Below are 27668 nucleotides of genomic sequence, written 5' to 3'. Positions count from 1 at the left end.
TCTCACCTTCAGGGCGTTCCTGTGGGCTTCCGGGAGGATGAGGATGAGCAGGTGGAGGGCCTGCAGGCGCTGCCTCGGGTCGGGGATGTCTGGGGGAAGCAGGCAGACTGGGTCTCAGGTCTCCCGGGGAAGCTCAGAGACGCCCCCTCCCTCAGTCTGGAGGCCCCTCCTTGGGGAGGGGAGATTCCCGGAGCGCCTCCTTTCTGAGGCCGGGAAATGGCTTCTGGGTTCACGTCGGCTCACACAGAGCCTCAACCAGTGCTGGTCGCGAGGCTCACTCTCTGTACAGTGTGAATAAAAAGTAGCACCTATGTGTGCACACCTCCCACACACACATGTGCACACACACGCCTGGACACACAACCTGAGCGGTACCTCCCAGAGTCAGAAATGCAATGGGCTGACAACTCCCCCTTAGTGGGGGGATGGGCATCTCACCTGGCTTAATGAGACCCTTTGTGTTTTGAGGGTCGCAGGGAACAAGCTGCCCCACACCTGGGGTCTCCAGGGAGAAGGGAAGGTGGTAGGTACAGAATTCAGAGGAGGGGTTCACCAGAGCCTGACCAGGCCTATCGGCTGGAGCCTGGGGGTCAGTTGTGTAGGAGGACACAGTATCCAAGCATCAGGGCTTTGTCCGATCCTGGGGCATTCATTCATTCATTCATTCATTCCCTCACTCAGCAAAACCATCGAGTTCCTATGAGGTGCCAAGCTCCAGTGCAGGGACCTGGGACATAGTGGCAAAGAAACAGGTCACAGATTCACGGAGCTTGTCTCAGGGGAGAAGACAGACAACAGACAAGCAAAGAAATAACAAAGCATCTTCAGACGCTGACTCACACCAAGGAAAAAATAATACGGTGTTAGGAGCAGTGGAGTGGGGCAGCAGGGCGGGTCAGGGAGGGCCTCGGGGCTGACACTGAACTGACTGGCATCCCAAAGGCAGGAAAGCAGCAGCCAATGGGGGGGGGCGGGGGCGGCGTTTCAGACAGAGAGAGCAGCAAGTACAGAGCCCTGAGGAGAAAGACAAAGGGGCAGATCAGAGCCAGACAGTGAAGATGGAGGGGGACCAGGAGGAGGTGGGGCAGAGCAAGGCTTAGAGGAGAGGAGGGCCCTGTGGCCCTTCATTACAAGTGCGCTGCAGGGGGTGTGGCCGAGGTGGGACCTGATCTGATCTAAGCTATGTAAGAAGCAGTGGCTGCAGAGTATTTCTCGGGGCCCTGCCGGTTTTTGGAGAATCAGAGGGGAGAGAGGGGGAGGGAGAGGAAGAGAGAGAGAGAGAGAGAGAGCGAGAATACACACCTGAGCTTCCCTCAAGGTCACAGGGAGGGATCTCAGGTGGGTGGCTTTCCTCTTTTGAGAAATAGAAGTGACAGTTTGCACTCCATGGATGGAACATAGATCATAGAATATAGAAAGGGACCTGTGCAATACAGGCCAACCTGCAGACACAGATGGACACGCACACACAGGTGTGCCCACGGATGCCCACAGATGAGCCTGATAACTGGACCCCATGGACATCACGAAGGGAAGAAATCTGGTCCGTGTGAGAACTAACAAATGACCGTGGTGCTCGAAAGCTTACCTCCTCCTCTCCTCATCACACCACACGCACACGCTCGTGCACATACATATGCAACACACACATACATGGATATGCTATGCATACACCTGACATATTGTGCACATGCACACGTATGCACACACTCACACACACATGCTTGAAATCACAGGGGACAGGTAGTCCCATCTTCCCACCACTTTCCCTCTTCAGCCCAGGCCATCGAAGCCCTTCTCCCAGCTGCCAAGGGCTGGGGACACTCACTGGGCACCACGGTGAAGGCCGGGAGATACTCAGCTGTGAGCAGAGGCACCGGAAGCTCCCGGATAAACCTTTTGAGCAAATCGGATGCATCATTGTGGCGAACCTCATCCCAGCTGAACAGGCCAGTGTAGAAGTCTCTCTCCAGCCTTTGTTCCAAGCCCTGAAGGAAGGAGGGGTACTAATGAGAAGTTGGCCCAAGGCTCCAGGAACAGTTGCTCCCCCACCTCTCTGGGCCTCAGTTTCCTTGTCTGCAAAGTGGGGACAATAACAGCACTCACCTCATAGGGTTTTCATGTGTATTAAATGGCCTCATGTGTATAAATCACTCAACATTTGTCAACAGCCTGGCTCCTGTGCTATACTGTGCCACCTCTATCCTGGCAAACCCTCCGGAGTTCCACACCCCAAACAGAGACCAAAGCCAGGACACTGGCGGACCATGACCTGGATTTTCTCCGAGTTTAACTCACATGTGAGGATGCTGGGAGAGGCAGCCTCAGTGAGCTGGGGTAGCCAAACCATTACCTTGACCCTGGCCTGGGATCCGGGCACCCTGAGAATGCCTTCTGTGTCCAGCCCTCTCTTCTCCAGACAGGACAGCAGCTGTGCGACAAAGGACCCCATGTTTAAACCAAGCCACTGAAAAGTGAGACTCAAACTGGTATGTGTCTGCCATGAACACAGGAAGAGGAAAGGCCGGGGAAGAAAAATAGCTTTCCTGGCCTTTTCCATGAGCCAGCCGTTGCTCTGAGAGCTTTTTTAAAAATATGCATTTTTCTCACTCAATCTTTAATAAGAAAATACTGTTATTATAACCACACTTCATGAATACTGGAAGGCAGGCCCATCGGGGTTCAGAAATTCACCTCAAGTCTCTCAAGCTAGCATGGGTCAGAGGCAGAATTTGAACCCAGGTCTCCTGATTCTAAAGTCCACACCTTCATCCCCCAGGCTAGCCATCAGCGGTGTCCAGAGCCAGCCTGTCGTCAGCTAAATGAACCCAATCCACAGACAACTTACAGCTTGAAGTACCAGCGGCACCTGGGTGCTGGGGAGGGCTTTGCGGTCAGCTGCAAGCAGGGCCTCGAGGGGCGCACCAAACAGGCGAGTTTCTGCGGGGAGACCAGAGAGCAGAAAGGGCACTTCGCTTCCTGCACTGACACCTGGGCTCCCACCTGCGTGGTCTCCTGGGGGACTAGGGTCGGACCCCTCTCCCTGCACGAGGAATGCGCTCTCTGGAGAGTGGCTGAGCTCTGGCTGCGCTCACGCAGAACACGGGGCCTCAGCAATAATGACAACATTCGGTGCGTCACAGAGGAAGTCTCAGCTGGATAAAGAGGTGTTGAAAGAGGCCGGGCTGCTGCCCCAGAGCGCACTGGGCACCAAATGTGACAGCGGTCTGGTGTGGGCAGTGGGAGGAAGATGATAATACACTAAATGTTAATAGTGCCTATATCTGAACTGTATCTTTCCTTTTTGGACTTTGCTCTATTTTCCAGATTTCCTGCAATGAGCAGGAATTGTTTTCATATGTAGGAAACAATACATATTATGGAAGGAAATAGAGCAGCCTAGCATGTCTGGGGGGGGGTCCCCACGCAGCCCCCTTGATGAGAAAGGCAGGACTCTGGCCACAGGGTTGCCACTGGCCTGCTGACCTGCTGCCTTCAGCTTGCCCGCCTTGCTCCTCTTCAGGTCCACGCCAAGGACGTCACAGAGCGCGGTCAGCTCGATGAGGGCCAGAGTGGAGATCTTCTTCATGTCCTGTGAGGACAGGTCTCCAACCTTCGTCAGGCCAAGTCTGCCTTTGGGGATCCTAAACTTCTAGGGAGGGAAGTAGAGACTGTCAAGCCACGGGCTGGGTATGTGTGTTGAGGCTCCGCCCCCCACCCCCACTCCTTCAGCCATCCCACCCCTCCCACCCTTAGGCGGTTCTGAGGAGGGAGAGCAACGTGCTTGAGAGCAGGGGGCTCAGGATTTCACCCCAGGTTCAAGTCCAAGCTCCACCGCTGAGTGGACCACCTTCTGATCCTCCATTTCCCCTTGTGTAATTATAAAACACTGCTTATCTCATAGATTTTGTGAGGGTCAAGTGGGCTAAGGGGTATAAAGGGTGCCAAGCACACAGTGAGGCCCCAGTAATGGGACGCTGTTCTTACTGTCTACATTCCAGTCTGAGGGGCTGGAAGAGAGGGGTCATCCCCATGGGCTTCTTATTACTGCTTCTCTTCTGGGCCTTGGTCACCCTCCCTCACCCCATCTGTCGGTATCCTTACCTGTGCCGCCGGCCCATCCCAGCCCCGCCATCCCTACACCCCCACCTCCATGCGCTCCAATGCTCCTCTTTCTCGCTCTGATAGAGCATCAGTTGAAAAATAAATGATGCCCGACCTCGCCATCTAGAGGCCAGAGTGGGGACCTGCAGGCCGCCTCAGGCATCGTTCCTGTGGCCATCAGGGAACAGGAGAAAAGCGGCAAGAGCCTGGTGCAGAGGGCAGATGTGTTTAGCGTTTGCCTGGAGCCCTGGGCCACCTCGTGCCCCTGAGCCCATTCGAGTGCCCTGAGAGGGGAAGGGGAGTGCGCTGTGGTCATAGGTAAGAATGTTATGGTTATTGCACAGCCCCGTGCTTGCTGTATGGGCTAGGGAGCCAAACTTTCTGGGTTCGCATTCTGACTTTACCAACGTTAGGGTAAATACCGAATTTACCTAATTTGGGTACATAATTTTACCTTTCTGTGTGTCAATTTTCTTACTTGTAAAATGGGGCTAATAACAGTATCCACTTCACAGGGTTTTGGGGGGCGATTCAATTTAATAAATTGTATAAAACACAGTGCCTGACACATAGTGAGTCCTCAATTACTATAACTATTACTATTTTAAAGTATTTACACAATTACTGCCAACATAACAGAATAAAATTAAATTACGCATGTGTAGTACTTGGTGTAATGCCTGGTCTATGGTAAAAGGTTAATATGCAGTATCTTCACCATTATTAACTATTACCACTCACAGTTGAATGAGGAAATCAAAGCACCAAGGGTAGAAAATAATGTTGAACACTAATTATCTCTGATGCTGTAGAAACAGAAAGTCATTCTTTACAAACTTGACTTGCTGTGCTGTGGTTACATACGATGGTGTCTCTGCGAGAAACTAGGTGACAAGTACGTGGGAACTCCACTATTTTGCAATTTCTTGTGACTCTAAAATTATTTCAAAAGGAAAAGAAAAAATCTGTTTGCGTGAATGAAAGCACTTTCACGAGGGAGCAGAGGTCACAGCAAATTTCCTAAGGTGGGGGAGTCACAGCCACCAGCGCCCGCAGTGCCCTCACCGGCAGGGAGCCCTTGCTCCAGGTGCCGCTGCCTCCTGGGGGCTGCCTGCCCTGCTGCAGGAGCAGGGCCGCCTGCTCCGAGTAGGCGGAGTCCACGTGGAAGGCTTCCTCCCTCCCGGCCTGCAGCCCCTCAGGCCCTGCTGCTGCTGCTGCTGCTGCGGGGGAAACAGAACAGAGAGGCGGTCAGCACCTGCTGCCTCCCTACCTCTTCCCGCCCGGAGCCCCTGGGAGCAAGTTCTCAGGCTTATGCCCTTGCTCAGGCCAAGTAAAGACGGTGTGAGATTAAAGCACTGAGATTGTGACCCCAGGAAGCAGGTTATTAAGCCGAGGGCTCTGGCCCTTTACCCCAAGAAGTGATTTCCCAGGCTCAAGCTCAAATCAATACCGTTAGGTATAGGATCCATTGCCCTAGGAAGTAATTTTCTAGCTAAACCCTGTTGCCCCAGGAAGTGGTTTCCTGGCTAAGGCCCGTTGCCCCAGGAAGTAGTTTCCTAGCTAAGGCTCATTGCCCAGGAAGTAATTTTCCAAGCAGAGGTTCATGGGTCTAATGGGAAAACCTGCAGAAGGGCCCCACCTTGTCCCTTGGGGTTTCATCCTACTGCCCTCGATCAGGGAAGGCAAGCAACTGGCAGGCAGAGGAAAATGTTCCAAGGAAGCAGCCCCTCTGCACAGCCTGGGGGTTTCCCAGGGCCTGGAAAACCAAGTCCACCTACCTGGAGGAGACCTAGATGTCCCGGAACTGAGCTGGGTCCATTTCATCCCCGAATCCCCATTCTCTGAAGGTATTGCCTAAACAAATTACAATTTCCAGTTTGTTCTACTTCCCAACCCAGGGAAACAGAAGCCATTCCTGACCCCAATTTCACAGACGGAGCTGAAGCCCAGAGCTCTGGCCTAGGACCGCACAGCAGCTGAGTGGGGAAGCGGGCACTGGGCCTGGGTCTGCCTGCCTTCAGCACCTCTCGTATCATTCCCGTGGTGTGCCCCTTCAAAATAGTCCAAGAAAGCATCAAATGCTCATGACCTGTCAGCTTCCAAGTGTCAGCAGGATATATAAAGGACAATGATGAGCATTCTAATCGTAATAATAATAGTTATGCAGAAGGAGAACCTAAGCCCTCGAGCCCACCCAAGCACACACAGGCAAACACACTGGCACACACAGCAGACAGACCTGCATGCAACACAGCGTGCAAGCACACGCCGACACAGCCTTGCAGCAGAACGGCTGTTTCACTTAGGATGCGGCGGCACTGCCACGGGCCCAGGCAGGCAGGGCCTGCAGTCACCCTTATGCCACTGACTTACCCCTGAACTGAAGTCCCCAAAGACGTCCCTGACATCTCGGACGGGTGCCCTGTGGCGTCTGCGGGCCGAGCGGGTATAGATGTCCAGCCGGCGGCACACGGCAGCCACCTGGGTCTGCGTGAGGGTCGACAGGAGCCCCTGGTGATGGCTGTCCAAGCCCAGGCCACCCAGGAGGTCCGACAGGCCTGTGTCCTGCAGCCACTGGGATTCGGCTTCTCCTTCTGCCAATGGAGGGAAGGAGACCACCCAAATGAACACACTCAGCCACAAGCGCTGATGTGGAAGCAAGAAACATCCACACGCCTGCTGACAAGATCCCCTAGCACCAACCACTCTTCACCGGGGACAAGACCGAACAAAGCATCTGAGGATTTGAGGGGTAGGGATGGTATTAACCAGCATCTGCAATAAACCTGTAAAATCATATTCTCTTGGAAGCAGCAGGCTGAGGGAGGGAGCCTGTATGTTCTGATTCTGGAATGTGGCAATGAACTTCCTGCACCTCCCCAATTGACAGAAACCACCACAGGGGCACATGGGCCCAGCCGTGAAGAGCATGGGCCCTACACAAGCAGAGTCTCCCACGTCTTGGACACCATGGACCAGCACAGCTGATTTAGATGCCAAACCAAGGTTTCTCTGCCATAGCCTTTTCCGCACTCACTGAGCAAGTAGGATGGAGCATGAGAATGCACTTGGCTCTGTCCTAGGCACCGAGGGGAGATGGTGATGGGCAATGTCCCTAACCTCGCGGAGCTTCCATTTTGCTGGGGACACAGACACACGAGTGCGTGAGTAAGTGCTCTGTGTGCTGTCCAGAGTGGGGGTATGTGCTCTAATGATGAGTAAAGTGCAACAAGGGGCTAGAGGGTGAGGGGTGGAATGCTGCTTTACTCAGGAAAGTCAAGGTCCCCAAGGAGGTGACACTTGAGCCCAGTCCTGATGGGAGACAACAAGCCACACGGATCCCTGGGGGAAGAATGCACCAGGCAGAAGGAACAGCAAGGCAGGAATGTGCTGTCCGGGTCCAAGAAGCCAGGAGGCCTGAGCAGAGTGGCGGAAGTGCAGAGGTAGAAAGACGGAGTGGGACGGCGTGAGGCAGGGGGGTCGGGGCCGATTTTGTAAGAGCCTTGTAAGCTGTGATGTGCTGGTTTTACATGTCCCCAAACTCTTTGACACTCACCCTATCAAGAGGCAGTGTAATTCCCCTCCCCTGGAATGTGGGCTGGACATGGGGAAATGGGATGTAGCAGAGGCAGTGATGCTACCTTTCTTCCAAAGCTGGGCTGTACACAGAGAACCAGCTTCTGCCTGGATCTCTCTCTCTGTCTATCGCTCTCCTCCTGTTCCCGGAACCCAGTTGCCTTGCTGGGAGGAAGCCCAGACCACACAGAGAGGCAAAGGGTAGGCATTCCAGGTGACAGTCCCAGATGAGGCTCAGCTGGTGGTCACGTTCACCAGCAAACGCAGAAGCAAGAAAGCCTTTGAGGTGACTCAGGCCCCAGCCGTCATCTGACCGTAATTGCATGAGAGTCTGAGTGAAAACCGCCTAGCTGAGCCCTGCAACCCCTAGAACTGTGAGAATAATGATAATAACAATAGTTACTCGAACTGGCTATGTTTGCTATGCAGTGATAGAAAATAGATACACAGAGAGCGGGGCAGACACTTGGGGATATTGCGCACAGGACTTAGAATTCCACTCAAATACACCCCCGATGCCTAAAACAGTGCCTTTCAAGAAATAGTCAGGTGCTGAATAACCTAATCCAGGGAGGGACATAATCTAATGTATGATGGCAGGGAGCAAAGGTCAAGCAGGGAGGCCAGGAAGAGGGTACTGCCACAGTCCAAGAGAGAGATAAAGCCCTTTCGGGTTGTGATTTTTGTCTGGACCTTGCACATGTCCCCCCCCTCCCCCGCCCCAACGAGGGGCTCCTTTCAGCCCAGCGGCCCCTGCCAGGGCTCCTCACCCTCCTGTGGCTGGCCTTCGCTGCCGCTGCCCTCCTCTTCTGTCAGCTCACGCCGCTGCTGGATCCGCTCCACCTCCATCCAAAAGCCGTCCATGGACAAGCTCTCTGCCGAGGACAGCCGGGAGTGGGAGCATTCTGCAGGGCGTGCTCGGCGGGGGTTCTTCTTCGGAAGCTGATTCACTGGGCCTGACGCGGGCCCGGAGCTGCAGCACGGCGGGAAGGGAGGAGAAAAGTCAGGCAAAGCTGTGCTCAGGATGGGGTGTGTCCTGAGGCCTTGTGGTTCTCCAGAAATCGGCCTGGGGCTTCTGGGAGCTGGGCGAGCACCCCGAGCATACTTCTCGGGGGTGACAGACACACAGCTAGTCTCGGCACATTGGCCAGTTTACCCACTGCCCCCTCAGAATCACATGGAAACACGTGAGGCTGCAGAAGATGGAGAAAGGGCCAGATAGCTCTACTTTTCTCCACCTCCTCGGGCAGAGCAAGCAACCTTGGACGCCCACACAGCAAACACTGGTAAGGGGATCAAACACCAGGGCACGCGAGGAAATTACAGTGCAGCTCCTGATTCATCTCACCGAAACCTTACCCAAAATGTCAGTGATCCCCTCCCCACCCACACCCCCTCATTTGTGAACCTGACTTCCACAGCCCTGGTTTCCCCGTTTATAACATGTGCCCACGTCGTTTCCAGCTCTTCTCCAGCTGGATCGGAACGGACCGAAGTACCAGATCACAGAAGTGCCAGACCACATCGCATGAGCCAGTCAGAGCCTCTCGAGGAGCTGAGCCAGGGGACCAAGCACGTGACCTGAGAAGCCATGTGAATATGGCAGGGCCAGAGCGGCCGGTCTCCTGAGAGAAGCAGAGAGGGAACCCTCTGCAGTCAGGGAGAGACAGGGAGGGACGATCTCAGCCGGGTTTCCCAGGCCCCTGGCCCAGCTCTCTGGGTGCAGCTGTGTGGTTTACACCGAGAGCCCCCAATGCCTGCGTCTCCTCGTGTGCACAAACCTCCGCACGGATTATGTGATTCCACCTTGTGCAGACAATCCCAGGACGGACAGTGCCGGTCTCCTGGCCCTGGTAAGTGCTATTCTGGGGCTTCAGGTGGACTTAGGGACAAAGTCTCTGGGCAGCTGGGCAGCATCTTTGAGAATGGTGATTGGGGCTGGCATCCACACAGCCCCTGGGACGCATCAGTGAGGCAGGTCGTGCACTACCCTGTCACCAGAGAGGGATCCGTGCCAGTTTCTTCAAATGGGGAAAAAGTACATTCTGCAAATTCTACAGATATTTGAGTTCGGTAATGATCCCACAGACCAAATGCCATATTCCATCTGGAAACAAACAACAGGCAAATAAAACAATAAACGTAGGGGATTGGAATTGCTCTGTTTTAAAAAAAAGATTCAGTTTGGCTTTTTAAAAAGTCATTCAGCCCTGGCTAGTGTAGCTCACTGGATTGAGCATGGGCTGCGAACAAAAGGGTCGCTTGTTTGATTCCCAGTTAAGGGTGCATGGCTGGGTTGCAGGTCAGGTGAGAGGCAACCACACATGGATGTTTCTCTCCCTCTCTTTCTCCCTCCCTTGCCCTCTCCCTAAAAATAAGTAAATCTTTTTTAAAAAAGCAACAACAAGAACAAAATTAATAAAAAGTCATTCATAGGAGGCATGACTTTGGGTGATGGACACACAATATAACATAGAGATGATGTATTCTAGAGTTGTACATTTGAAACCTGTAGATCTTATTAGAATGGCTGTTATCAGAAAGACAACAGATAACAAGAGCTGGTGAGAATGCGGAGAAAAGGCAACCCTTGTGCACTGTTTGTGGGAGTGTGAATAGGTGCAGCCACTGAGGAAGACAGTGTGCAGGGGGGTCCCTCAGAAACAAAAAATGGAACTACCGGAAGCAGTTCCACTTCCAGGTATACATGAGGAGGAGCTACAGTCACTATTTTGGCCCTGACTGGTGGGGCTCAGTTGGATGGACATCGTTCCAAGAAGCAAAAGGTCACTGGTTGGATTCCTGGTCAGAGCACATGCCTGGGTTGCAGGTTCGACCCCTGCATCGGGACACATATAATAGGCAACCAAGTGATGTTTCTCTCCCCCTTCTTCTCCCTCCCTTCCCCTCTCTCTAAATATAAATAAATTTAAAAAATTTTTAAATCACTATTTTAAAGACATATCTGCACCCCTGTATTCCCTGCAGCAAGACAATAGACAGAGAAACACCCCGAATGTCCATCGTGGGGGAATGGACAAAGAACATGGCATACCGCCATCCGCTATCCCACAGAATGTTTGTCAGCTGTAAAAAGAAGGACATTTTGCCATTTGGGACAATATGGATGGACCTTGCAGGCCACAGACTAAGTGAAATAAGTCAGACAGAGAAAGGCAAACACTGCGAGATCTCCCCTATATGTGGAATCTAAAAAAGCCAAACGGATAGGAACAGGCAGTGGATCGGTGTAGTGGAGGCCAGGCGCTGGGAAGAAGAGGAAACGAGGAGACACGGGGAAAAAATGCAACCTTCCAGTTATACAATGAATAGTTTCCGGGGAATGTAACATACAGCCCGGTGAGTGCAGTTAGAACACTGTATTTTTATCTGAAATTCACTATGAGAGTAATTCTTGAATGTTCTCACCACATGCACAGGATGGTAACGGTGTGAAATAATGGACACGTTAACTAATCTTTTTGTGTCATCATCTCACGATGTGTAAGTGAATCAAATCATTACACCGAACACCTTCAAGATATGCAACATCGTAGGTCGATTATACCTCAGTGAAGCTGGGGAAAAGTGTACAGAGTGCAAAAGAGCACAAATCAAAAGTAAAAAAGATGGACCAAATATGGGGTAAAGGCTAACAAAAAGGACAAAGCCATCAACATCCGTTTCAGATGAAGAAGCATTCTAAGAAGGCAAAAACAAACAAACAAACAAAAAACCCAAAAAGCATTCTACAGGGGAAACGAGAGTAAGCCCACAAAGAACCTATGACAGTTAGGAACTTCTTTGCACTTAGCAGCATAGCAAACAACATAAGCAAGAACTTCTAGGAGTGTGAGATAGATGGAAGCCTGTGAGCCTCGTCATTTGCAACTGCCCCACGGGCACTGGTTTTCCAGTTACGAGTTTGCAGCTTCTCCAGCCTCTCTCAGACCATTATGTCTTTGCATAATTTGTGCCCCCTACTAAGGAGGCTGGGCTTCCCTAGTCCTGGCCACCACATTGCTTTTACAGAAGATCTGGCCCCTGAAGGTTGTTGCATAAGAAACAGTTATTTTTAAAAAATATTTTAGAGAGAGAGGAATGGAGAGAGAGAGAAATGTTGCTTTGTGTTCCACTTACTTATGCATTTATTGGTTGATTCTTGTCTGTGCCCTGACAGGGGATCCAACCCGCAACCTCGGTGTATCAGGACAACATTCTAACCAGATGAGCAAGGCAGCCAGGGCTACAGACAGTCTTAAAATGAGACTTGGTGAGACAGGGAAAGCACATCTCAAAGCCAGGCCCATTGCAGGAGGTCCTCAGTGCCTTGGGGCAAGGGGAGGGGTGAGGGCGCCCCAACAGCAAGCGGGAGCACGGGGGTGGTGGGCATGGCGGCTGCCTTCCCAGCATCTTTGCCACTCACCTCCTGTTGTGCAGCAGCCAGAGTCCCTCCCCACCCTCATCACAAAACCAGTCTGGGCCAGTTTGGATTAAGAACTATTGTGGAGCCCCTGCTGCTGGGCCCCGTGTTCCTTTGGTGGTGAAGGAAAGGCTCTCAGACTGTGAGGATGGGTACACAGGTCTGTGAATATACGAAAAGCTGTGGGGCCATACACGTCGAATGTGTCAACTACACGGTACATAAATTACATAGCAACAGAGCTGCTGCTTAAAAAACAAAAGAACCATCACGTGTCTTCCTCCAGACACAGGAATCAGTCTGAGGAAAGACACACTCAGGACTCTTGTAGGAATTCCGGGACATCGACAACGTGCTCTAGACCCGGGTAAAAATAGGTCTCCTGGAGGAGCCGGCAGTCACACACAAAAAGGGGATCCACCCAGGCTTAGAACAGGGTGGATACTGCACACAGCAAAAAAAAAAAGAAAGAAAGAAAAAGAAAGAAAGGAAAGGAGAGAGAGAGAGAGAGAAGAAAGAAAGAAAGAAAGAAAGAAAGAAAGAAAGAAAGAAAGAAAGAAAGAAAGAAAGAAAGAAAAGAAAGAGAAGGAAGGAAGGAAGGAAGGAAGGAAGGAAGGAAGGAAGGAAGGAAGGAAGGAAGGAAGGAAGGAAGGAAGGAAGGAAGGAAGGAAGGAAGGAAGAAAAGAAAAGAAAAAAGAAAAGAAAAGAAAAGAAAAGAAAAGAAAAGAAAAGAAAAGAAAAGAAAAGAAAAGAAAAGAAAAGAAAAGAAAGAAATTTTAAAAACTGGGCCCTAGATAATAGCAAGGAGCAGCTGAATTACAGGGCGGTCCTCCGCACAGTGCATTTTGCTTGACATGTCCTCCTCCTTCGGGTGTAGAGCATGGTTTTTAACGCAGCCCCTCTGGCCGACACTTGGGTCTCTCCACTTGTCAGTACGACGAGGGACGCTGTGATAAGCAGCCTCATATTTGCCACCTTGTTCCTCTGCGCAGAGGTGCCAGTGGAAGAGGGAGCACTAGGAGTGGAATTGCTGAACCAAAGGGTTTCTTGCCAAATTTTCTTCCAAAAAAATCGTTCTTTTAGATCTGTTTGTTTTTGTTTCTGCAGCCCAGGACAGGGGGCTAATTTTGCTCCTGCTGCATACCTGGCCTCTGTCTTGTGCGGCTCTGTGCCCTGGTGTCCCTGAGGCTGTATTTTCCCCACGGCTTGAAGCCCTGTCCCTAGATGTCCCCCCATCATGTGGACGTGGAATGATGTACCTGGGGTCAGCATCATGGATGTGTGTGGTCCTGCTTAGAGGGACCGCCTTCTTGGTTTAGAGCTCTGCCGTCACCATGTTGAAATTTGTGCTAATATTTGAACAGCACCATGTTTATTTTGCACGAGGCCTGTCCTGCCAGCTTCTTACCCACAGGCCCTGGCTTGTGCCTTTTCCCCAGGTGTCCCGCCCACAGACTGAGCTTGACTCCAAATTACAAAGGCCTCCATCCCGAAACGTACTCAAATGTGGTAAAGCAAAGAAACCTCAGGCCGTGTGGGCCCAGAGCGAGAGGCAGGGCACACGGCCTCTCCCAGGGCAACAGCGTGGCCATTCTCACCGAGCAGAAGCTCGACTGGAGACCGATTTCCAGTTAATTATACAATTGGCTGTTCCGCTCTATTTATGCTTTTTGGGAAAACTGCTAGTCAGTGCGCCTCCCGCGAATCTGTTGTCACCTCATGCTGGTGCACAGCTCGGTTTCCTCAGTCGCCTTGTAATTTGCTTGGAAATTACTGGCATCTGTGTGTTTTGTGACAATTTGACAACTGCAGTGAGTAAACCAAAACAAAAGTTATTAATGGTGTCACTGCTTTCACAGCTAAGCCGTGAAAGGAAGGCAACAATCATTACTTCGGGTGAACTTTTCAGGAAAAGACCCCAATGGTTCTAAAGGTGTCACTGTTCCGAGGTCACATTTGGCGGTGTGGCAAAGAGCCCCCTATTTATCTAGAGAACAGGCCACCGCACATCCACAAAATTTGTTCAGAGCTGCATGAAGCCCATTTTCTGTTGTTGTTTTCCACATTTTACTTTTTTAAAAAAGATTTTATTTATATATTTTTAGAGAGAAGGGAAGGGAGAGAGAAAGAGAGGGAGAGAAACAGCAATGTATGGCTGCCTCTCACGTGCCCCCTACTGGGGACCTGGCCCACAACCCAGGCATGTGCCCTGACTGGGAATCGAACTGGTGACACTTAGGTTCACAGGCTGGCACTCAATCCACTGGTGACAAGAGCCAAGGCAGTTTGCAATGTTTAATTGATGCACAGCATGTACAGAAAAGTGCACCAATCCTAAATGCACAGTGTGATGAACTGTCTCTGACGTAGGCATTTATTGAGTGTATGACATGCCCTCTAAGCCATAGATAACCAGATGTCTAAGTTTGGAAGTTAAGAATTTCGGCTTCCAACTTTGCATTCTAGATCTGCTATTCATTAGTGACGTGACCCTGAGGAGTAGTGAGCCTGGCCAGCCTCAGGCTCCTCATCTTTGTATGGACACTGCCTGGGGCAGTGTGGTGTAAGAATCACTCCATTCCATCAGCAAATGGGTACTGAGCCCGGACTCTGGCCAGTTCCTAGGAAGCGAGTATACACAAGGTGCTAGAGCAGGAATCCTCAACGAATGCTAGCTCTGCGGATATATGTGGCTCTGGGTGCCTGCCCCCTGAGATTCAGACAGGACGAGTGACTTGCCCAAGGCTGCCCAGCTGGTGAGCAGCCTCCACCTCCTGCAGGAAGGGGTCACAGGCTCATGAGCCCGACCCGTGGGTGGCATACACCACCAGCCCAGGTGACCAGGGATGCCCCCACAGCTGCTCAGAGCTCTCTAGAATGCAAAGGCTTTCTCTACACGTGCACTCACACACACACATGCATGCACACACACACAAGAGCTCATCCTCCCTCCACATGGCCTGCAGGAGGAGGCCGTGCCCTGGACGTCCCTGGCTCCTGTCCAAACCTCCTAGTCACTCTCTGTGTGACTATGGGCACGTCCCTTTCTTTCTCTGGGCCTCGGTTTCCAAAACTGTAAAATGAAAAAACAGGGGTAAGGTTGAGAGCTCTGGAAGATGATCTTGAGCCAGACCCTTGCCTGTGGGGTCCCGGCAGACCCTAGGAACCGAGGACCAGGGGGCCGAGAGCAGCAGCCAGAAGGCGGGGCCGAGGAAACCCACGCCAGGCTGGGAGCCTGTTCGGAGAACCCAAACCAGCGTGACCGAGGGCCCAAGAATGCCGCTCGTCGGGACGGGCCGGTGGAGGCGTGGCCGGGCCTCCTCTCCAGCTCAGCTTGGCCAAGACTTTCCCCCTAAGTGGCATATGAGCTCTCCGGGCAGCCCTGATTCTCCTCAGAGTGCCTGCCCTTGCTGTCGCCTCCTCCTCCACTCAGAGAAGACACTGACAGGTCCCAGAGAAGGGCAGCGGCTGTGTGCGTGGCTTTCCTGAGTTAAACAGAGGCTGCGTTCCATCCCTGTCCCAGCACCTCAGGTGAGACTTCTCACCGCTCCCAGCCTCCGTGTCCTCTGCAGCATGGGGGGCTAATCACAGCTCCTCTCACTGTGGGGATCCTAAGACACGTAAATAAGATGCCTGGCAAAATATCCAGCCTCCATTAGGTGCAGAAGAAATAGGAACCGATGCAATAACAATAACTATCATTGCTTTTCTCTACATGAATGTTCGAGGCCACAGTGAGTTGAGGAGGAGGCTCTAGTCACAGGCACAGGCTGTGTAGCCGCAGTGACAACGCAGTGGCCCCAACACAGATCCTGGGGTAGCAGGCACCAGACTTGCTGATCAGGGCACATTAACATTGACCCCACGCAAGGCGCTGCGCTGAGCCGGGCACCAGGGTCCTCTACCTGAGAACCAGCAACACTTTAAGTTGGATCATTGATGTCTTGGGGGCTGTTCTGCACCTTGTAGGATGTTTAGCAGCATCCCGGCCTCCACCCACTGGGTGCCAAAAGCCTCCCTTCTAGTTAAGACAACCAAACATAGCTCCAGACCCCGCCACATGGTCCTGGGCAGCAAGACTGTTCCAGCTGAGAGCACTGCTTTACATGGTTAACACATGCAGTCTCCACAAGTTCCTATTCGTGTCATTTCATTTACAGGTGAGAAAACAGAGGCACACAGAAACCAGGTGACTTGTGTGAGGTTACCTGGCTAGTAAATGGCGGGACTGAGCTTTGAACCCAGGAAGTCTGGCTCCACAGCTCACATTCTCAACCACTTCCTTAACTGCCACATTTCTTCCCACTGGTCGGACGCAGCGTGTGCTTGGGGAGGAAATACCACCAGCCTGACCTTGACCCCAGCTCTGCCTCTCATCAGATGAACTCCCCCCCATCACATGAGCCACAGACAGGTCTGACTCATGATGGTCTCCCACCCCCACCTAAGAATTGTAGGAGCTCGATCTGCTGAGGTAAGATGATTCCCTGATGGGGCACGTGGGAGGAGGGACAGCCGATGACAACTGGGGACTTGCCAAGCTTCACTTGGCTGAGTGGGGGGCACAGGGGCCAGTAAGGAACTGGGGGGTGAGGACAAAGGAGGGACAGAAAGGGGCAAGTTGACGGTCAGGGAAGCCACCGAGGGAGGTGTGGCCATATGGTGTGTGAGGTGATCCTATTTTTTGGTCTCCTCTTCAGACATCCAGGAAATCAGCATGACCAGCCAAAGCTCTGGGAGTTGGGTTGTGTTAGAGGTGATGTGACGAAATGTCGACACCAGCCTCTGGTCCAGCGTGGGAAAAGGCCAGCCGGTTGCCGAATGCCCAAAGGAACCCGGTCCTGCCCATCTTCCCATGGGCACGCGGAGTTCTTCTGGGTGCTGCTCCGTGTTTCACGGTGGTTGAAAATGCCTTCCCCACAAAGACTCCCAAATGTGCAGTTGGTGTCGTCCCTCCATGTTGGTACGGGATGCACCACATCGTTGTCCTCCATTCGTTATCCTTCCCTACTCAAGGCCTTTGCCATGCGACTTTGCCTTTTCTCCCCCTAGAGACAGGTCCCTGCCCCTCCCCCATCTACTGACTTGGGCTTTGGGCAGCTGACGTGCTTTGGCCAATGCAATGTTAGCAGATGTGAGCCCCACCGAGGCGTAACTCATGCCTGTGTGGCACAGCTGGCCCTTTGCACCTCCCATCTCCACGGGAAGTTATCCCTGCACGGCTGCAGCCTGGGTCCCAGAGAGAACACAGACCAGAGCCCCACAAGCAGATGGAGCAAGTTCAACCAGACCCACAGCTTGAAAGGGAGCCACCCAGCAGAGCCTAGGCCAGACCAGCTAAGCCTCAGCTGACCATCGGGCACAGGCACCAGTAATGAGTGTTGCTTTAATAAAGGATTGCTGTTGAGCCCAGGATCATTTGTTACACAGCGGCAGCTGACAGAGACTGTGTATCATTCAACAACCCAAACAGCTCCGTCAGAAGAGCAGCGAGCCCACTCTCCCCTGCTCACACACCCATTCCCAGATGGTGGGTGCACACTCCATGTCCCACCCTACCTCCAACCCTCAGGAGAAATGGCACATCAGGTCCTGAGTCAAGTGAAGGTGGGAGTTGGGCCTCTGAGAGCAGAGAGTCAACGGCAATTTGGGGGCACAGCCATGCATGTGCATGTGGGCATGCCAGGGAACGTGCAGGTCCGTATTCTCCCCAAAACATATACACGGCCGTGTGTGTTGACATGGGCTTACGAAGGAGGGTCTCTCCTGTGCTCTCTTAGGATTCGCCAGGAAGGGCAAGCTCCATGCCCATGCTCTCATAAAACTTTGGGTACGACTATGCTGTGGATGGTGCCCGTTAGGATGTAACAGCCTTACGCATGCACCACCTGAACATCAGCCCACAGCCACCCTGCCACCTTCGAAGCAGTCCCTGTGGGGACAGGGTGGGGGCCAGGCAAGGAATGAGATCTAAAAGGCACATTCCAGGTTTACATTTTTCAGTGTCATCGTAACGGAGTTCCCGAGATCCCCACGAGGCAACAACAGACTGGCGCATTCCGACGGTCTCCGACAGTCGGAAGGCAGAGGTGTGGATGCCTCCCTCCGACTGGCGCATTCCGACAGTGTGCTCGTCTCCGAACTGCCCCTCGATGCTCATCACATTTCCTCCACATACCAATTCCACCAGAGCTGGTCACAGAGTTTTTAAGCAAGACTATTTTGTGTCATAGACAACAAGAATGAAAACACTTTGAAATATGATCTCTGTAGTTTAGCTTCCTGAATTAGATCTGAGGCTGGGCCAGCAGACAGGAAGGCACAGGTGTGGATGCCTCCCTCAGCTTGCGAAGGGGCGTGGGAGCCAGAGGTATATATGAGACCCGCTGGGCTGAGATGCTGCAGTCTGGGTGTGGAGACCAGGCCCACAGGCCGGGGGTTCTCACCCCTGACTGTGCATTGGGGTCACCCAGTGCCCTGACAATACCCCAGACCAACCGCAGCAAAACCCCCAGAAAGGGGACCTGGGCATCAGCATCGTTCAGAGCGGCCCAGCTGACTGCACTGCGCAGCCTGGGCTGGGAAGCACTGCTGGGAGCATTGATATTCGGCCGGGTTCGCAGAACTGCCCCGGAGTTTTCCAGAGCGGGGTGGAAGGGATGGACGGCATCCAAATTCTCACGTGGCACTCCTGGGAGGGGCAGCCTGCATGTCTGAGATGACTGGAGGAGATTAAGGTACTGCCCATGACCTCTGAGGTGACAAATGTTCCCGACCAGAAGATTGGGGCCAGCCAATCTCCACTTGAAGTAGCAGCGTGGCCACCCCCACCGAATTTGAACACATTGCAAATAGCTTGCTGTCATTCGAACGTGAGGTCTTGCAGTTTAAAACCCTCTAGTTCCGATGTTCTCAAAAAAAAATCAAAAGAGATGATAATCTTCGGGTCCCTGTCCCAACGTGACAAAAATTGGCTAAAGCTGAGTGGCGCCGGCTCCCTCCAACAGGCTCGCCCGTAGCAGAGCACCCTGCCGTGGTTGCCAGTGAGGTTCCGAAAGCTCCCCGGGGGGTGGGGGCTGAGGCTTGCCCCCACCCTTCCTTTGAACGATGCCAGGGACCTTAGCCTGCCCTGTCTGAGTCACTCGATCAGATTCTCTGACCTGCTGGGCGGTGCGTAGAACTGGCTCGGCCCATTCAGTTGCCACTGGTCACGGGTGTGTGGGCAGCAGGACTGAGGGGCAGAATTTTTTATTTTGTTTCATTTTAGAGAACTCAAATTCAAAATTGGATGCTTGATTCAGTGACTAGAAAACGTGGACACGTGAATCTACTCTGCGAAGTCCCAGCCCCTGCCCCAGAGCCTCTGAATGAGGACGTCTGGGGGTGGGCGCAGCAGTCTGGTGTACACAAGCCTTCCGGGTGGTTCCAAGGCCCCACGGAACCCAGAGCTTCTGCGAGGCTGGGGCAGGGTGACCCCTGGGGATGAAGGCCGGTGACTAAGGCTTGGAGAAAAGCCCCAGTCTTGGCGTGTGACCACAGGAAAATGTCTGTCTCCCCTCCCCCACCCTACAAAATGGGGGTGCTGATGATGTCAGCAGCATCTCATGGTCGTGAGGGTGCAATACATGCAAAACACCTGGCCCACAGTAAGTGGCCCTAACAGATACTTAAAAGCAACACTGTGTTCCAGTCAATGAGCAGCCGACCCAGCACCTGATGGTGCAAACAGCCCAGGGGAAAGAGCGGTAACCACAGTGGGATGGGGTGGAGGACAGAGGGCTTCCCGGAGGAGGCAATGTTGGAACTCAGTTTTAAAGGAACATCAGGGAGGGAGGAAGATATGCAAAACTCACAGGCAGGGGAACAGGTTATTATATTGGTAAGTACAAAGGGATTTCCCAGGGTTGCGGGGGAGGGGACAGGAGCCTGCGTAAGGGTTGATGAGAACAAAGTCCAGAGGAAATAGGGGCTGAGGGGAACATCTTCCCAAGCAAAGTAAAATCCAGAAGCTATAACAGAAAATGCCCGAGCTCTGATCACATCAACCATTAAAACTACAACAAAAACACCATAAACAAGTTAGTAAGACCAGTGATCAGCTGAGAGAAAATGTTTGCAACAAATGATGAAGTGTGTTTATCTAGTCTTATATAAAGAGTTCCTAGAAATCAATAAGAAAAAAACCAAAATACAATAGAAAAATAAACAGCAGATACGAATGAAGTCACTGAAGATAAAGCACAAAAATGCTCCATATGAAAAGATGTTGAACCTCATAAGTCGTTAGGGAAATGCAAATGGAAACAATGAAATATTTCCACCCATCAGATTGGCAAACATCAGGTTGCTAACACCCAGGGTTGGCAAGGGTCAAGGAAATGACATCCTCACATTCTAATGGCATCGTTGGGACAACCTGGGTGGAGTCAGCAACACCTGGGGGACAGGGTGAGTTGCAGGGGTGGAGAATCCCAGAGCCAGAAGGGAAGGACCTAACCCTTCTGTGAAATTCGTGAAATTCGAGCCTTCCCCCTCTGCTCCAGTGCAAGGCCAGGTGAGAGAGGAAATTGGGAGCCCAGTCAGCAGGAACCTACCATTTCAGGTTTGCAAGCAAAGGTCAGCCAGGCCCCTCCTGCTGGCGAGGGCATCGGCCTGCCAGGGCTTTGGGGGCAAAGCAGCAGCCAGAACCGGGTGGCAGCACCCGAGGTGGCAGTTCCATGGTGGAGATCCCGGAAGATTTGATGGGGACTAGGGTTAGAACGACTGGGTTGTACACCTGGAACTAATATAACAGTGTATGTCACTGTAACTGAAAAATAAAAAATACTGAAGTAAAAAAAGGAATGACACGTTGTGCCTAGGAAGGCTCAGGCTCAGGGAGGTGCGGTGCAGGGTGGGTTGGGGCCCCAGGGAGGATCCTTCCGCGGCTCGGAGGCGTCAGGGGCCTGAGCTCACTGCGCTCAGAAACAGACCCGGGCTCCTGGAGTCGGCTCCCAAAGCCTTCCCTTCGACTCTCATGTCTGGCGCCTACTGTGCGTGCCCCACGCATTCACACTGTACCAAGGCCCCCCGTGCATTCATTTCATTTTCCCCTGAGGGGGCGGGAACTGTCCTTTGCAGCCATCTGGCAGAAAAGGAAACTGAGACTCAGGGAGGGCAGGGAACTTCCCCGGAGCCCCACAGCTGCTAAGTGGTGACGCTGGGCTTCGAGGGGCAGTCTGTCCTCTGCCACTGCGACATGTAAACTGTGCGTGGGTGACCCACTCTGGGCTTGAGGTCGCCCACAGAGGCGTGTGTTTGGGGGTTTAAAGGTACCTGATCAGTGGAGCAGTAGGTTGGCACTAACTGTGATGGCAGAGACCTCGTGGCTACGCGGGAGTAGAACATGTAAAATTTATTTCACAGACTACCTGCGTGCAGTCGGCCAAGGTGCTTCGTCACCTGTCACTAAGGGACTGTGACCCTGGCACTGCACTCTCCATGGGTCTCTGGCCTCTCTGAGGTGTCAGACACTCAGCATGTGGACAGATGTGTAACCACGCTGCTAACAAAAGTCAGGCGAGTCAAAACAACATACAATTAGCAAAGACTAAAAAGAGCCCACACGCCCTGTCAAGAACGTCAGGAATATAAATAAACGAAAGTTGGCACCCACTGGGTGAGCCTGTGACTGGCTACAACCTGCCTGGGAACCACTCGGAGATGTATTTCAAAGTATGTACCTTTGGGCTCAATGACTTTTATCCCAGAAATTTCTCACAAGGACAAGTGCCCCAAGATACATGTCCAAGACGATGCAGTATAGTTCACACAGATAGCAACCCACTCCCAGAGGGAAGGAGACAGCCTAGAAGTCCATGGCAGGAGGCTTAGGTCACAGAATGTGTTTCAGTCACAAAATGAAATATCACACAGCCTTGAAAGAGAACAGTGTAAATTTCTGTGTTTCCATGAAAGGATATCATCACGTGGAAAAGGCCAAATACAAATGCTACAGGTATATGTATTGTACACATGAATCACATCACATATGTTTTCCATATACATACATGGGAATATATATTTATGAAGCACAAAATCTTATAAGACTTACACAGAACTGCTCACAATTACTATTCTTGTGGGTTGGAGGTGGGAGGGGGAAGTGGATTTCGCTTGCTATTTTTTTTTTAAGATTTTATTTATTTATCTATAGAGGGGAAGGGAAGGAGAGAAGGAGAGAAATATCAATGTATGGTTGCCTCTTGTGAGTCCCCTCCTGGGAACTGGCCCCTGCAACCCAGGCATGTGCCCTGACTGGGAATCGAACCGCGATCCTATGGTTTGCAGGCCCGCACTCAATCCACTGAGCTACACCAGCCAGGGCCCACTTGCTATTTTTAACATTTTTACAGCAATCCTGAATTAACAGGAAATATATTTCGATTTAGGAGTAAGGTTGGAGGGCTTCCTGCAGAGTCATCTTGGGATGTTCTATTTGATGGCAACGCTGACCCTGGTCACTGCTGCTCAGACCTTTCTGGTCAGCACTCAGCGCCCCTCGGCACAGTGGGTCAGTCCCAGGCCTTCCTCCGGGGCCAGCATGTGCACACTGCAGGGGCTAGGAGCATCTCATCCATCCTCACGTCCCCACGCCCATCGCGGGGCGTGCACAGTGGCAGTGAGCATTTCCCTCACTGAGCAAGCGTTCTGAGAGCGCCCACCACACACTGGGCGCTGCGATGGAGGAGCGCATGAAACAGACATGGCCTGGTGTCCAGTAGCTTACAGGGTTACGTCAATAAACGACTCACAAACGAGTGGCCATTGAGATGAATGACCTCAGAGGACAGGAAGGACTGACCTAGTGACTTTGTGAACCGATACACAGGAAGACTGAGCTGGAGCAGACAAACCAGCCCTGTCTCAGGGAAGTGGTTTTCACCCCCCCTTTTTTTTGGCAATGGAATCTCTATTCAATAAACAAAATAGAGAACAATGATACTATTGTAAACTCATGTGCAAGTTCAATTGGAAGCATTGATGGATCCTGAAATCTATATAATTTTGATGGGCCCCCCAAAATATTTGGGGTATAACACATTTGAGGTGTGTGATGACTTTACCAGTTTTTCAATACTCAAGAACATAATAAAGACTGGATTCAAACACAAGATTTACAGAACTCTGGACTTCAAAAAACTACTGTTTTGGAAGTCAGAGTGTTAGTTCTGTGTGTTTTGTTTTGTTTGAAGTAACAGAGGGATGCAACAAAACTCATTTTCTCCTTCATCCAGTGGGTATTGAGTACATTCAGTGGGTCAGGCACTCTTAGAGTGAATTCAATACTAATGGCCTTGAACCAAGAAATTAAGGGAGGGTAGGGGGAGGTCAGGGGAACAGTCATGATAGACAGGTGGGTAGGTTGGTGGAAGGAAGGAAGGAAGGAAAAGAAAAGACATGACTTTGGCTTATTAAAATCAATTCTCAATAAGATCACATGTCCTGAGTAATTTCTGTCCAGAATGGGACAGAGCGCCCCACGCATAGGAGCTCAGAGAATATGAATGAATGAAATGAGTTCCCTGAGCTTCCTGCCTCTTCCCTGAGCCTGGAAGTCATCCCCGTCTCAGGGCGTTCTGTGGGCTCAGGTGTCTGGGCTCAGGATCTTATACTCCCCAAATCTGCTCTCCATGTTCAGGGCACAGTCAGTCTCCTGGGTGCAATGAGTGGGTTAGCAGGGGCTTCCCCACCACAGGTGGGAGCATTTTTGGAGGCTATTGGGTGGGATCTATTGAGATTCTAATGGTTCCTTTTAAGCCTGCAATTGCTCTTCTAGGAATGAGTTTTACACACACAAATCCCCAAAGACATTCCTTGAAGTATTGCTTAGAATTGTTAAATGTCAGAACTAATCTAAAAGTTCATTAGCCAGCGACTGATCCAAATTACCCAAAGAACAGCCACAGAGTTGAGTTCTGGGAGGCCATTAAAATGAATGAGTTGGATCTTTATATCACTAACGTGTAATAGAAAAATGCCAGTATAGATACTTTGAATATAAATACTCAAGAACATAATAGAGATTGGATTCAAACACAAGATTTACAGAACCCGGGACTTTGAAAAACTACTGTGCTGGAAGTTGGAGTGTTACTTCTGTTTGTTTGTTTTGTTTGAAATAACAAAGGGATGCAACAAAACTCATTTCATTGCCCACAGCCTTCATTAAGGGGTTGACGGAAACCCAGACGCACTCTGTAGCATGATCTCATTTGTGTATATATAGCTTCACATATATAGCTTCATTTACATCAAAAAACTCTCCCCAGGTGTACGCCAGAACTTTAACAGCAGGAAGTTCTGGGAGGAGGCACGCACACTCTACACTGTTTGAATTTCTATAACAACCCTATGGTAACGTGCTATGATATAATGATACATGGGGAGAAGTGACTTTTGAAAACCTCTGGTCTGGCTGTCAGAGCCACCTGAGCAGAACAGTGGAATGACCCGGTTGTCAGGCCCGGTGACCACACAGCCACACTGATCCGGCCGAGGTTTCACAGCTTAGGGTCCTGGATCCTGAGCCCCAAATAAGCCTTGGGGTCCCCAACACCCCCTACATCCAGAAGAAGGGAAAACAGCACATACTGCGAATCACTCCCATCTCTAAGAATCCAAAAACCAGTGACTCTGTAGGCCAGGGGCAGGAGCCCAGAGCTGGGTTGAGTCCCAAGAAGAGTCAGGGTTTGGGGCTCCCCTGGGCCAAGGTTTAACACACACCCACACCACTTGGGCCCTTACTTGACCTCTCAGAACTGCTGTTTGCTCCTCTGTAGGACGAGAGGGGAATCCTTGCTTCAGAGAGATGATGTGAGAACTGAGAGATGACATCCATCGCTAGTACATAGTAGGCCTTCTACATGGTCCCCTCTTCCCTCAGCCTTGGCCCTGAGGCACCCATGACCCAAACCTCCCCCATCTCCTCCCGAGATTCCTGTACCTGCAGCCCAGGTCAGTCCAGCGCCGGGCACAGCGCCCCGGACACCTGGCGATGTGGGCCCGTGGGATCCGGGGACACGGCGAGGCCAGGGACACCGGGGCCAGCCTCTCCATCTGGGTGGTGGGGAGAAGGGCAGGCTCCGCCATGAGCTCACAGGTGAGTCTCCACGCTGCTGCTGCTGCTGCCGCCGCCGCCGCCTCTGTGGCTGCTGCCGCGGTGGGGCTGACTCAGTCAGCAATTCGACAGTTCAAGCAGGAGGAAGCCTGCACGCCCGGTTCCCAGACACCCCCTCACCAGGACAGATGTCCAACCTCCTCCCAGGCGGGGCTGGCTCGGCCAGGGCCACCTACAGGCAGACACACACACCCCTGAGCCCTGCCCACCTGCCTACACTGTGAAGGTAAAGTGAAAATGGCACCTTTGAAAAAGACATGAAAATACCATTTGTCTTGCCATTATTACTTACAGCCATTCGATTGTAAATTAAACAGCATTAAGAAAGTGTCTAGCTAATGGGGGTGGAGAAAAGTATCCGTGGCCTAGGGTCTTCGCCCCAGCTTGGCCACTCCCTCTGTGCCTATGAGCAGGCCTTTCACCTTCTCCGAGCCCTGGTCTCCTCTGGGAAATGCCAGGAAACAGAAAAGCAAGCCAGCAGGAGTGTGTTGAGGGTGTGATCGGGCAGGGCGTGGCTGCGGGGAGGAAGGACGCTAGGGAGCAGGAAGTGGAAGTGGCCGGATGTGGGGGTCTGGAAGAACCTCCCTGGGAACTGACTTTCAGCCTGGGATGAGAAATGGTAGGGACGAGGGAGGGACATTCCTCCTGGCTGCCCTGGCTTGTGTCTCCCCTTACTCTCTTACCAGGACAGTAAGACGTGGTTCCCCGACCCACCAGATTGCTCTAGCCCACCCTGCCCTCATCGAAGGCTCTGGGAGTCAGTGACCCTCCCGGGCAGCGTATTTGCCCTCACACGAAGAAGAGCGGCCCTAGGGTGCTCCTCAAGGAGGCGCCCAAGTCCATGGGTCACTGTGGTCTGCTCCAGCCTAGAGGAAGCAGGAAATGGAGCCCTGTAACTGGAAACCGCCCCACAGTGCCCACGGGTAGGCCCTGAGATAGGCCGTCTTGGCATCAAAATATGGGAGGAGCCCCCAGAACAAAGGCCCTCAGGAGCCCCAAGCCTCACGCAGCCATCACTGGCTCTCACGTGCAGACCGGGGCTGCGGAGGTGTCTGACTGTCCACATCCCCCGAGCCTGGTCCCGAGACTCCAAACTGCACCACCAGCAGGCCGAGCCCCTGGCGGCCCCCGGTGCAATGGCCCTCCCTCCCTGTGTATGTGAGTCGAAGTAGCAGCAGAGGTGGGTGGAAAAGTGCTTTGGGAGGGACGGGGAGCTTTGCGTGGAAAACACGATAGGTGTTTAGTGAAGGTTGGATGGATGGATGGATGGATGATTGACAGGTGGAAGAGGAAATGCCCGTGTACGTGAACGTGTGAGCATGAGTAACTGAGTCAGCGAGCAAGTGAAGGAATGAAGGAAGGAATGAATCGGTGAGCCATTAGGTGAATGGGTGGATAAGTAAATGAGTGAATGAATGATAGATGGATGCTTGAGTAAATTAGTAAGTTAGTGCTTGAGTAAGTGAATTTCTAGTGCGGAACAGAACACTCACCACTTCCCTCACGTGCAGGGAACCCTTGGGAAGAAAGCAAGAGGAAGCGAGAGTAACCTGAATCTTGAATGAACTGCACTTTCAAGCTTCTTTAAGGAAGCACCCCATCTCGGCTTCCTGGAGAGCCCTGTGTGCTGAGAGTGAAGTGAAGTGTGTCCACGCTCTGGGCAACATTCCTGGCCGGGTCCCAACCTTGGAGTATCGGCCGGGCCGGTTAGGTCACAGTGAGTGACTCAGACCTGGCGGCCCGGCACACTGGCAGCCTGCCAGTGCCTTGCCGGGTGACCTGCGACCCAGCCCACCCACCCACTCTCGTCAAGAGCATTCCATGCCCCTCAGACCCAGGAAGCTCTTCAGGGTCATGGGCTATGGGCTCAGCGTTTCCTCCCTGCCTTTGTGCCCCTCCCCTCCCCTCTGAGCCGCCCCCCTCCCCACTGTGGCCACGTCCTACCCCGTGTGATGTAGTGGACACCCACAGGCCTGGGGTCCACCCTCAGCTCTGCCACCGAGGGCGTGGGACTTCAGTGCCTTTAACTTCTCTGCAAACCTCCCGTCTGCAGGGGTGGCTGTGAGGACTCGGTGGGATAATACGTGCCAAGCACCCAAACTGTGACTGGCACACAAGGCCCACCAAGCACGCTAAGTTGCTCAAATGTTTCCTTTTGGCAACAAATCACAGCACACGGTGAAGCACCAGCAAGCACTGTGCTCAGAGAGTTACGTGCGTTACCACACTCAGGCCTCACACGGAGGGTGTTGGGGTTAAACTGTGTCCCGCCAGGACCATACGTGGAAGTCCCACCCCCGGGACCTCAGACTGTGACGTTTGGAATTAGGGTCTCAACAGCGGTCATCAAGTTAAAACGCAGCCCTCCAGGCGGGCCCTAACCCAATGACTGGTCCCAATACGAAG

The 27668-nt window shown here is 52.3% G+C and overlaps 1 protein-coding gene across 1 annotated transcript in view; it reads right to left on the bottom strand.

Annotated features, from left to right (window-relative positions):
• The window catches only part of ARHGAP40 (Rho GTPase activating protein 40), a 33060-nt gene extending 7599 nt beyond the window's left edge, over positions 1 to 25461 (bottom strand). Inside the window, exons 1-10 of the mRNA XM_037044052.1 lie at positions 25089 to 25461; positions 8451 to 8653; positions 6478 to 6698; positions 5883 to 5958; positions 5170 to 5312; positions 3487 to 3652; positions 2849 to 2940; positions 2354 to 2431; positions 1829 to 1988; positions 7 to 89 (exon numbers count right to left, since the gene is read on the bottom strand). Of these exons, the coding sequence (XP_036899947.1) occupies positions 7 to 89; positions 1829 to 1988; positions 2354 to 2431; positions 2849 to 2940; positions 3487 to 3652; positions 5170 to 5312; positions 5883 to 5958; positions 6478 to 6698; positions 8451 to 8653; positions 25089 to 25234 (1368 nt within the window). The 5' untranslated portion in view covers positions 25235 to 25461. The remainder of the gene's footprint in view (positions 1 to 6; positions 90 to 1828; positions 1989 to 2353; positions 2432 to 2848; positions 2941 to 3486; positions 3653 to 5169; positions 5313 to 5882; positions 5959 to 6477; positions 6699 to 8450; positions 8654 to 25088) is intronic.
• Between the last annotated feature and the right edge of the window lie 2207 nt (positions 25462 to 27668).

This window comes from Sturnira hondurensis, unplaced genomic scaffold (genome assembly GCF_014824575.4).
Source record: "Sturnira hondurensis isolate 20B ecotype Veracruz unplaced genomic scaffold, ASM1482457v3 Scaffold0004136, whole genome shotgun sequence".
In the NCBI taxonomy this organism is placed as follows: domain Eukaryota; kingdom Metazoa; phylum Chordata; class Mammalia; order Chiroptera; family Phyllostomidae; genus Sturnira; species Sturnira hondurensis.
Note: the sequence above shows the minus strand (reverse complement) of the source record. Positions and strands in the feature narration are given on the sequence as shown.